Consider the following 12352-nt stretch of genomic DNA (forward strand, 5'->3'; position numbering starts at 1 on the left):
TCAAAAAGTACATGGCCATTCGTTGACACTAACTGCGACTGCTGCCATTGGTTGTCGTTCGTCACGTGATTATTGTGAAGATGGCGTCTCCAAATGGAGGTAAATTCTAATTCCTTACCCCGATACGACGTGAATAAATCGTAAATTTAACCTTTTCAAGCGAACGCAATCGTTCACAGGTGGAATACAGTTCTAGTAGAACCAACATAGAGAACAAAGTACGCGTGTTAGCGTTGTATTTTTACTGTTTGGAGATGTTATTCCGTTGATCTAAGGCTCCACTAGCCCTGTGTCATTTGTGTCCAGTGTTGAGAGAAGCACAGTGTACAGCTGGCTTGGACATGCAGTACAGCAGCATCCACACAGCTGATATCGTGGGTGCTAATAGCTTTTCACTAGCTTCTCTGTCACGTACAGGCTAAATCACCTCTATCTACATTATTATTACTCACAAATAGTTTTTTTTTCATAGTTTTGACAATATCGTATGTAAAACGTGAGGGGATTTAGTGGCGGTAGTTTCCCATTTTATTCTACGATTACCCTTCAAAACTGTGCAAATGCATACTAAAACAGCCAGCTCAAGTAAATTAGACAAAAACGTTGTACTTTTTTTTGTTTGTTTGGAGAATCATACATGTTACCTATCTATGAGTAAACCTGCATAATTGGCTGTTTAAGCTTAAGTTTGTGCATTTTTAATCTGTGGGATGAAAGGCAGGTGGGAGTTTGGACCCTGTTTTGTTCAAGAAACAGGGTTGTATCAAAGCCAGATCCTCACCACACGTTTGTGGACGTGTGTTATGGCATGAACAAAGGATGGTTTTGATGGCCTCAAAAATAGTAGCTGCTGTGGGTTTGGAAAACGTTCCAGTCGTCCAAAGAAACCGGTCTCCACCAGTTGCTGTAGGAATGTGTATATGTGTAAAATGTAACACAGAACTCAAGGGCTGATGATGGACAAAAAAACAACTGAGACCAAAATAGCACTTTTTGGTTTGAATGACAAGCATAAAGTGTGGAGCAATGAAAACGTTACAGAATAAGAGCCTCACCACATCTGAATGCTGGTAGTAGCATCGCGGAGTCTTAAAATAAAGAGTGTCGTGCAGTACGACAACAACCTTAAGCACTCAAGTGGCTCCAGAAGAGAAGACTAAAGGTAATGTTTCTAAATGGTCAAAGTCAAAGTCAAAGTCCAGACCGCTCAAGCAGATATTGTTGTTGAGTGACCTGGACCTGAGGTGAGCATTTTATGAGATCAAACCCACAAACATCACAGAGTTAAACGTCTTCTGTACAGAGGAGTGAGCAAAAAACATTAAACGCACTTCTTCCAAGAAAAAGTGGGTCACAGCATGCACTGAAAGCAAAGGTTCATGTGCTTTTGCCACAAAAAGATGATGTAATCATGGATCGCTTCACTCAATATTTAGATGTCCAGGTATTGAATTTTTGGTTGTCTGTATCATGTAGCTGTCTTCATTGACTTTTAGGACTTGTGTTACAATCTCGTAACGTCTTAGTTCATATTTTTGCAGAAATTATACTCTCAGGCAGAGCCAAGGCAAAGGAGGCCAGTAGTTAATGCGTTTAACACCACCACAGACGCTCATTTAGTGAGTTCTTATTTATTCCTTTTTTTGTGTGTGTGGTTGCACTGCACTGCAATATATTCAGCGTGTGTGTGATATTCTGCTCCCCGCTTGTATGTAAATAGGCGCAAGAAATTATTTGAAACATTTGCAGCGCTGCGTCATAGTTGTAAATAGTAATTTACACAAACTTTCTAAGTTCATGGCGGAGCTGTCGTGAAGACTATTTTTTTTCTTATTAACAAGCATTTTGATGTTATGTAAGCCAACGCAGGTGTTACTGATTAGACTCGTTTCCGCGCTGGTGTTTTAAGTACTCTGTGTTTCTCCTGGAGCGGATATTATTTCAACCATATGTCTCGTATAATAGAACACGACGATCAGCACCACAAGACGTGGCTGGAGTACATAATGACGTCTGAACTGGCATGTTGTTTGATATCCGGAAAAAAGGGGCTGCTTGTTATCTCAGACCCAAAAGGATTGGATGTAGTGCCTGATTTGGACATTTTACTCTAACGGAACCTTTCTCCTATGTGTCCTCTTTTAAAGGTGCTTTTCAAATGCTGCATATTAATTAAACTGAGTTTAGAATAATTGTGATTGGTTAACCGTAGTAGTTACATTGTGTTTATTCAGATGAATATTATATATTCTGTGCTTTGATTGACACCATTCCTGCATTTCCTTGAGGAAACGTAATAAAAAACTAAGAATGCTTTCATTGTCTTGTCAGGTGATGATTTTGAGACTTCTTTGTTGAGCTTTGAGAAGCTGGACAGAGCGTCACCAGACTTGTGGCCAGAGCAACGTGAGTTTGAGTCCTCCCTACTCCTCTGTAGCTAGTCACTGTTGCATTATGTCGTGTTTAATCTTAAGCAGCGTGTTATTTCTCACGCAGTGCCTGGAGTTGCAGAATTCGCAGCATCTTGCAAAAATGTGAGTTCGATTTGCAGTCGCTGGCTGGGATTTACAGGTTGGATTAAAAACATTTACGACGCAGAGCATAAGTTGCCCGCTCAGATCTTTGTTTTTTCTCACATTGCAGCCCATCACTAACTCACCCCCGAAGTGGATGGCGGAGCTGGAGAGCGAGGACATTGAAATGTTGAAAGGTTTGTGTAAACGGCAGAAATTCAGTCACTTTGAAAGAGTTTCTGTACAGCTGCAACAGTTGGTGTTAAACTGTTGGACCAGAGAGAGTTGACAGAAACGGCCTTAACTTATCATATAATGACAGGCGAGATCGGATTTCTTTATTTATTGTTTTAGAATTAGTTGCATGTAGCTAACAGTTTCTTTTTTTATGCTCTGCCATCTTTCTTTAGAGTTGGGAAGTCTGACCACAGCCAACCTGATGGAGAAGGTCAAAGGACTTCAGAATCTTGCTTATCAGCTGGGTTTAGAGGAGTGTGAGTACATGAATAATAGAGACGATATGAGGTGCAGGTGTGGATTCAACTATAAAAGGAGTCTTAGACGTGTGTGTGTGTGTTTTGCCTTTTCTGATTTGGGATTTAAAACTTAAAATTGACTGAGAGGAGCTGTGACACCGGTAGGTTGAGGTCAGTCACAAGCATCCTGGTTTGTGACATTTTGCCACCAGATGGTGCTAATAGCCTTCTGAGGCTCCTTTATTTTATAGTTGTAGATTTCACAGCATTCTTGACTACTTTCATGTTTGAATTCCACACAGTTTGACCTTACATTGACTGTATTTTTTTTAACCCAGAAACACAATGGCTCTTGTTGAGGTTGTAATTCTGCAATTCAGATCCAACTCCGCTGTCAAACGGCTATAAACGGTCAATAAGTTGACCTTGAGGTCTTAAAATAATGGATTCGGGTCAATCTTGTAAAGTGAAAAAAAGTTAAGAAAGAAGGGCTTGCCGACAAGAGCTCATACAACAAATGCTCAGACATTTGATGGATGCAAAATCTATTTAATCCATTCGCCACCGCCTCCATTGTCATAATCCTTGTGGAGTGTGGATTAGAGAGATGTAGCTAAGTGCTCATATTATCCTGAGAGGAAAAATGAGTATAAATTTGTCTAGTGGAAAAGCTCTCGTGATGCAGTGAAGAACGGTGGTGCACTCCTTTATTACTAGGATGAGATGTATGAATAAATTCACATAGGGGGTTGTCCTTCAAGGCAGGTAACAGCATGCCTGATCATACGCGGAAACGGATGCGAGTTTAAAGAGTAGGACATATTGTAGATGCAGCTTTGACACCTTCTCGTCTATGTTTTGAGAGGAATCAAAGTCGATAAAAGTTAGAGCTGCATGGGAAATGTTTAATGACCTACAATGTCATCAATAGATTTAACTACATAGTGATTTTAAATGCCAAATGTTTTCTTGCAGTGGTGTAATCTAAGGCAAATCTCTAGATTATGGTGCATTTGTTACTATTCACGAAAAATAGTTCAATCTGTTTGATTCCCCTCAACCAGGAGGAGCATGCAATCTTGCTGGTATGAAGATGTTAGCTGTCGTAAGTGTTGGACTGCTGGCTTTGCAATCATGTCGTGTACCTCGGGATGATGGGACACAATGATGGTTATTATTGGTGTCAGAGCAGCCCTGTAATCGGTGCCTGTTTAATGCCCTCTGGTTTAATTTTCTCCTTTTCCTGGCTGTCAGGGGAGGCCCTGTAAATCTCAGCTACTTTTTCATCATGTTTGTGCACTCTTCAGTGCCCGTAAACATCCTCCGCAGAGGCATGGCAGAGTGAGGGCAGGGGGACAGGATTTACTGCCCCTCCCCCTTCAACATGTGGACCATTAAAGTGGGAGCTGGTTAATAGGCTGAGCACAATCAAGCAGTGAAAACTCACCCAACCCCACTGCTGTGAGGGAAGCGGGCTTGAGCAGTACTGGCACAGGTTCCTGTTTTGCCTTTTGCATACTCATGTTTTTACATATGTATTAACGTGGATGTAGGGGGAGAATGTAATACACATTCCTCCTCCCACCAGCAACCCCTAAAACTGTGACGCTGGCCCAGTTATTCCCGCAGGGGCTTGACGCGTGCCTCCTCTTCAGGCACCAGCTGTTACTCTGCCCCATGATGAATGCCCCAGTCGTGGGCTGCTGAGCATAGGCATCAAGCCCCAAGTCTCTAGGGGAAGCTGAGGACTGTGATAAGTGCTGATATTGGAGGTAATTGAAAGCTGAGTGTTCCCTTGGGATGCGCTGAAGGGCCTCAGAAAACGAGACGGCTGGTAACATGGCTGCAGGACTTGCTGGGTTGTGGTATTTGCACACTTGTGGGCTCAAGGCTACTGACCACCATTTAACAGTTGTCTCCCTTAGATGTGCTGTTGATTTGGAGAGGTTTGTCCTATCTACTGTAGTTTGTTTCCTGACCTTGTATTGAAAATACTTAAAAGTTTTCTCACAATCTGCCTAAGTCCTTGTAGCCTTTATGGATTAAAACTTAAAATGTATTTTTGTGGCTGGGTAACTTCATGAGTTTATCTCTGACACTCAGCAAAGCTCAGTGTTTTGAGTTCTGGGGAAAAATGATCAAAATAAGAATTTGATTGATTTCTTTTATCCGTTTGCCAGAGTTGACTTCCCACACTCCTCTCCAGGCTTCTTCTGCTATGTCTTGACTTTGAGTGAGCAGAATGTGAGTTACTGCTAAAATTAGCGGTCAGAGTTGGTAGTTTGATATGGAGCAGAGAGGAAATTCAGCAGTAAATACAGTCAGTCACATATTCAGCGAAGGCCAGCATTTGGGCTCACTGTGGTTTCTGTAATGGCGTGAGGACGAAGGGAGAGGACATGCCTTCTTTAATGTTTCCTAAATGAAAGTACAGTGCTTCAGGAATGCCACAAATACTCAGACTCTCATGATTTGTCATATAATCAAGAGTTAAAAGCTGCTGATCAACACACGTCGCAACTCTGGGCAGAAAAAATCCTGTTGCCTGTTTGATCTCCTGAGATTTTGAGAGTTGACAAAGAGAGCTTTAGATTTATTGTACAATTCAGCCAAAGTATGTCATACCATTGTGTACATTTTATCACTGTAAAATCTCAGATTTACAGAGTGACTAAACGTAAATGGAAGACTTGGATCTCTCTTGTAAAAGAAGACCCGAGCACCCGATGGAATTGTCTTACAGTATTCAGTACACGTGTTTCCTTCACTCATGATTTTGACACCTTATTTATAAATGTAGTTGTATAAAATATCATCTCAATATAAAGGTGGATGTAATTCTCATTTGTTATAAATAATTGTGAGAGCAAATTTCTTCTTTTCTTTTCTGCTGAAAGAAAAATTCTTCTCATTTAGTTTTTCACGTTGGAGCCTGTGCTAGTTGAACATCAATCCTGTGTGCCAAGTCATTTTAAAATCAATCATTGGTTTTGAATTGATTCGTGACTCCCAAATTGTAATTGAATCGTGTGATATCTGAAGTTTCACACACAAACCATTGAGTCGATCTCTAAACCTTATTGATATTTAACTTAAATGGTCACACTGTGCACTCTGGGACCACCTGTTGTGGTTTCTTTCACACTCCAGATCACTTCTCTTCAGGTATAATACCACCCAGCATAGACCCAGTGTGACCCCTGTTGCATCTGCCTGTTTGAAGGTGAGGCTGAAGGGCGCCCTGCCCTGACAGCTCCTAATGGGCCTGTATTCACCACCACCTCCTCCTCACCCTCAGGATCAATCTCCAGCCTATTAGAAGCGTGCTGCTGCTGAATATGATTGCATTCACTGGGCCCTACTCGTGCTAATGTGCCTCCATCAATCCATCAGGGCGGGCTGACCGCGGGGCGGGCGGTTATGAAGTGCCTGAGCTGACAGCAGCTGAATGAGGAACAGGGTGTGCCTCCCCACCACCGCTGCCACTGCTCTTCCTCCCTCTCCTCCTCCTCCTCCTCCTCCTCACCTCAACTATTTCACTGTGCTCATGTTTTCACATCTCCCCTGTGTCTCCTTGGGCTCGAAGGAGCTTAACGGCGGAGTTAAGGCGCATCCCCTTTAAGATGACACAAGGTGAAACAAGGATCTTGGCTGGATCATATGCTTCCGTCATCTTAATCATTTTGACATTCAGTAACCTCAGGCCTCGTGCACAAATTGGCTCTAAAAGAGACATTGCTCAGATGATTCTAGGTGCTGTTTTATTCCAGGGCAGGCGTTTATAGACTCAACCACGTTGGAGAAATTTCACACGCATTTTGCAGCAGCATGACTGAAGCGTCTCATTGCATTGTGAAGCATGTTGCAGCTGTATCCGATGGAGCACGCTCATATCTGAGGCAGGATCAGTGTCGGAGCTGTGTGAAAGAAGGGAAACGCAGAGCACAACACACACACACTCACACACTGCTCCTCGTTCCTGCCTGCCGCCTCCCTGAGCAGATCGGAAATGACATCTCATTTCCATAAAGGCATTAGGAATTCATTGGATTTTCTTTCCCAGCTAATCATAGTGCGGGTATAAAACCTTTTAGGCTTTTTAATGAATGATTTTTGACTGATTGCCTATTAATAAGGACACCTCTTGAACAGGCATCGGCTGGGGCAAGGGTTTGGAGGTGCAGATGTGTTTGTTTTGGTGTGTAAGTGTGTGTGTGTGTGTCAGCCAGGCGAAAATGCATTGGAGGAGGAGGAGGAGGAGGGGGAGGGGGAGGACCCTCTCGGTTGGGACATAAAGAGGAACCAGTGGCTCCCCTGGGAAATCAAAGCTTGTGTCTGCATCTTAAATATCCCTGTGAAGTATCAATAAGTGGGTAATTGAATTTTGAACACAAACATGAGCGTCAGGTGTATGTGTTGCAAGGCGGGGGTGTTTGGGCGGGTGCGTCGGAGGAATATGTGTGCCTTCAAGTGTTTCCATGCTTGACTGTTTGTGTGTGTCATCTCCTCTGTGTCTCTCTTGCCCCCCGGGAGGAGGGCACTGAAAGTGGATGTTAAATCCATTAAATAAAGCTTACATCCCGTAATAGCTGAGCAGCACTCAGTGATGGGCAGTGAGGGTCAGATAAGTCCTCTTAACTCTTAATGAAAGTGAATTCGGCCCGTCAGGGCTGAGGTCCCGGACTCCAGTTAACCCAGGTGGTCATCTGTCACAGCGACTAAGAAGAGGCCAGCAGATCACCAGAAGCGTGCCATTGGCAGAGGGGGGGGTGGAGGTTTTGGGGGACAAAGTCATGATTACTCTCATTTCATACACAGGAGAGCGGTGGTGGGGGCGGTGGGAATGACACTTAGATCACTCGCCGTAAAGGAGGGGAAAGTAAGATGTTACAGCTCCGCATCTGTCCTTCATTTGCATTTGATCCACGTGGGATTTGCCAAATGAAAATGATTTAGCAGCGTGGAGCAGAAAATTGCAGAAACATTTGGAACAACAGCTTCCTGGTGGTTCAGATTAAAAAAAAGTAGGCAACATTTTGAAAAGCCCCCTGGCACTTTTAGCTGTTTGGAGATATAGGTTAATCTCCATTGTTGCTTTGTACCAAACAAGGCCTGAAAGCCACGACCGTGAAGTTAGAGGACCGAGGGAAAAATGGGGTGGAGAACCACTTTAGGTTAAATTAAGACTGTATTTGATACTGTATGTTGTTTTTACCAAAATACTGAAGCTGACTGGGATTAAATCTGAACAGTTGGAGCTAAATGATAATTAGATTGCAACAAATCAACAGGGCAAGGTGATGGCCTGAAGAATCCATAAGGTGTCATTTAGTATGGATGGCAGTTGTAACAAGATGCTGATTAACTTAGTGCAAAATTAGTAATTGACCTTTCTAATCAACTAAACAAATCTCTAAGTCCCCCTAATCAGTATTGATCTCTCTGAGTGTATGACAAAGCCTGTGTGTAAGTGTTAGTGTGTGTTAATCAGCATGCCATTGCATGGGTGTCTACTTTGAGTTTTTTTTTTTTTTTGCCCGCATGTTCTTATGTACATCTAAAAAAAACGGTGGAAACCATTGAGGTGGGTTTTCTTTTCCAATTATTAGTCTATAAAGATAAAGTATAAATGATTTGTTGAAATAAGTGTTCAAAGAAATCTGACATCAGATTGAGATGGAGATCATAAAATGCTGAATCTTCTTCGCCGTTACTGCAGCCGCACTAGAGTTGGTGCTCGCCTGGGAGTTTTCTGCATTTGTTTTCAGCAAGTAGAAAGCTTTCTCAGTTGAGGTCAGATGATTGACTCGGCCGTTTACTAACGTTCAGTTTATTCGCCCTGATTTTTTTTTCGCGGCGCGTCTTGCATCATTAGCCAAACATACTTTTAGCTAGCAATCCATCCGTCTTACAGAATTTTGTGCACCTCTACACACTTCAGCATTTATCATGCTACTTTCATCAGCAGTCGCATCATCAGAGAACATCACGGACTAAATATAAAAGATGGATGTAATCACTTGCTGTAAAAAGTTAATCCAGTATGAAACCGCAGTACCATTGTGGGCTGCTAGGCACTGACTGTAAAATGTCTGTGGCTCCAAATGAGTCCCATTTAAAATGAACTTCTCTAATCACATATGAATTTTCTCTAAAAGTCATCTTGGTGTCATTGGACGGATGCACTTCTGATTACTTGTGGTCCTTTTAAGAATAAAGTGTGACTAATGATGTGATCTGCTTTGGATCATGAGCTCTTCCCTTCAACTGCTGTCTTCTGTCACAGTTCTCAGCTTTGTGACATGTTTTAAGCAACAACAGTCTAACACATGGAACTTGTTTCCATGCTCATCGCTCAATTTGCTTTGCTCAGACTTTGATAATGTTCTTGCTCAGATTTTGGTTAGCTGTCATCGAAACGGAGTGTACGCTCACCCTGATAATACCACATATTATACATTGAGGGATGGTCTGGGCTGCTATGACATTGTTATTCGAGTTTGTGTCTGATTAGGGGAAGGCTGAACTGAACCTTAATTATTGCAACACTCTCTGGAGAGGTAGCACAGCCATCCGTGATCTGTTTTAAAGTTTGGTCTCATCATCAGATGGAGAAGGACACGACATCGTCCAAATCAAAAAATGTGAATTCCTGCCGTTTACTGTTCCTTGTGGTACTGCTCCAAAAAGGAAGTGACACCGTCGCTCTGATAGTTTTAGGGTCATCTCAGTGTAATTGCTTTCCTCACCTAATTTTAATGGCTTCATTTCAATTTAAAGCACCCTCTGCATGTCCAGGAGTCTGCTGATGACTTTGTTTAGGGTGATTTGAAGAGACAGCAAAGTGCAAAATGAAATCATCCCTTTCCAATTAGCATCATCTTTACCCTAATGATGGACACCTCAAGGTGACATGGCCTCCACGCCCAGATGCACCATTATCATTCCACCTTGGCCAACTCATCTAAATTACTAAATACCTCGTCTTTTTCATTAGCCGCAGCAGGCATGGCAGGCTGGGCCCCTCTACACCAGCAGACAATTGCAGTCCCAATCATATTTTCCTTTTATGAAGGTGGATAGCTTTATGCTTAACTCCCATTTGAAATCAGCCCTCTTTGTTGCTCTGTATTCTTGTAATTGTGCGAAGTGCTGAATTTGTTAAACGTCAAATAAAGTCATTTAGAGGATCCCAGCCTTGCAGCCCATTTAAAAACTGTTGGAGAGCTGAGAGGCAGAGATGCTTGTGATCTTTAACGGAAAGTAAATGCCGTACCTGGGTGGTGCCTCTCCGGGCCGATGCCTTCAAAGTCCCTGCAGTCTCCATGGACACACGGGTTTGTCTGTCACAGAAAGGCCTCAGCAGTGATTTCACTCCCAGTGGAAATCAGTTTCATAAAGGGCCTTCAGCAGGGGGGCTGATTCCAAAACCTGCTTCTCAGATTCACCTCAAATATTTTTGATATGTCAACACAGACTAATTATACAGCTTACTGCTGTGCTTGGCTATGTTAACAAGTTTACTGATGTGATTGACTTGCATCACAAATGTCGATGAATTTTCATAGTAAACATGAATAATGTGTGGAAACCATTTGAACTAGTTTACAATAATGATGCCCTTTAACTTATGCCAAAAGGGCCAACATGTGACTGTGTTTGCGACATGGTTTAATGTGTTGATGAGATTATAATGAAAACTCCTGTATGTATTGTACTGAGAAGTTTAAAAAAATATATCTATATCCTGCTTCTAGACACAGCAAAGTAGAAACCAGTTGATCTCTCAGAGAGCACATCCTCTTCCAAGGCCAGATGCCCAATTTCATAGTTTTAAAGAAAATGACCCAGTTTCATGCCAGAATTGAAAGATTTCATCTTCTGTTATTGAGCTGCCTCTCTATGAAGTTTCAAATGACTCGGTGCTTGGGTGTAATGTTACAAACAAATGGCACTGGAAACTTGCTTCTGCCTCGGTTCTGCTGTTCCCACTGTGTAAAGAAAAAAGATGTGAGGACGGTTGCATTCGGAGGGTTATCTAAGCCTCCGTGGTTCCCAGCCTTTAAGGCCAGACTGCTAAATTAAACCAAGAATGCTTACTCGAGATCCCTCCTCATAAGTGTAATGTAATGTATACGTAGTGTGTCCCTTCCTTATTTGTTTGATTTGGATTAATGTTTTAATTTGAATTGATAAAACTGTTATTTCCTATCCAGTTTAACTTGTTACAAGCCCTCATGTTGAATGTCTGTGCTGCTAATTTGTTGCATGGATGACAGCCATTTCCCCTAATTTGTCACATGTAGAGTCATTTTCCTTTTGTTCTCTTTGCTCTCTCCTCTCTTTTCTCCTTCTTGGTAACTTGCATGAGTACCCGCACCACATAGAGACAGCAGTCATACATTCTGAAGAGTCTTTGGTAGCAATGTGCATCTCCATTTAATGTTGTTTTCCTTGTCCTAAATGAGCAGATGTTTGTATAAATTGCCTTACAGAGTGGTAATGCAGGTACTGATTACATGCTTTGCATTATTAAACAACAGTTCTGATGCTGTAGAGCTGCAGGCAAATGTTTTGTTAGTTGTCAACGATTCTTAGAAGTAAAATCTTAATCATTCATAAGCATCTAATTGATCAGCAGTGCTCTCTTCAGCGATTTGGTTTATTCCTAATATTTGATTTATTTGTCTTCTTGTTCTCCAGCCAGGGAAATGACCAGGGGGAAGTTCCTGAACATCTTGGAAAGACCCAAGAAGTGACAAATCTTTTTTGTTCAAGCGACTGGAGAGTTTGGATTCCACTGTGATTCTGATCTGTTTGTTCAGAACCTCACAACAAAGTACAAAGACTGTGCGTTCAAACCGGAAATTGGGGCAAAATGCTCACTTAACACGTAGATCCTGTTCAGACTTCTCGGTGCACCTTGTCCAGATGCCTTCACTTTCATGGATACCTACTACTTTTCACTGAATTTCTCCGTGGCTTATAGACCTATCTTGATTTTTTTTTAAAAAAGTTTCCTTATTTATTCTTACTTCTCTTTTAAAGATGAATTAGGTTTTTTTTTTGCAGTTCGCGAAGTTGTATAATAAAGATTAAAGAAAAAACAATAAAAGAAGATGGCTGTTTATTTAAAGTTCCCCTTTAAGTGATCGAGTTAGAAACCGAAGCTGCGAACTTTTGTGATGGAGGACTTTTCAGAGATTGTTCAGCTTTTAATTAGGGCAATAACTTCATGCTTCCGCCATTTCTCAAAGTGCAGCACCTCTCTGCTGTGGGCATGTAAGGGGCTCCGACATGAGAGTGCTTTCCCGGCTACCAGGGCATGTTTTCCGTTTAATGAGCATTGGAAGCAGGGTCTCC

General features: G+C 42.1%; 1 protein-coding gene across 1 annotated transcript; it reads left to right on the forward strand.

Moving 5' to 3' along the window:
- Positions 1-55: 55 nt before the first annotated feature.
- On the forward strand, positions 56-12093 carry lin52 (lin-52 DREAM MuvB core complex component). The gene is made up of 6 exons (XM_075447789.1): positions 56-99; positions 2332-2406; positions 2497-2534; positions 2644-2710; positions 2924-3007; positions 11693-12093. The coding sequence occupies exons 1-6, from the start codon at positions 81-83 to the stop codon at positions 11746-11748; spliced, it is 339 nt and encodes a 112-aa protein (XP_075303904.1). The 5' UTR covers positions 56-80; the 3' UTR covers positions 11749-12093.
- Positions 12094-12352: the final 259 nt, after the last annotated feature.

Source organism: Odontesthes bonariensis, chromosome 17 (assembly GCF_027942865.1).
Source record: "Odontesthes bonariensis isolate fOdoBon6 chromosome 17, fOdoBon6.hap1, whole genome shotgun sequence".
Lineage (NCBI taxonomy): Eukaryota > Metazoa > Chordata > Actinopteri > Atheriniformes > Atherinopsidae > Odontesthes > Odontesthes bonariensis.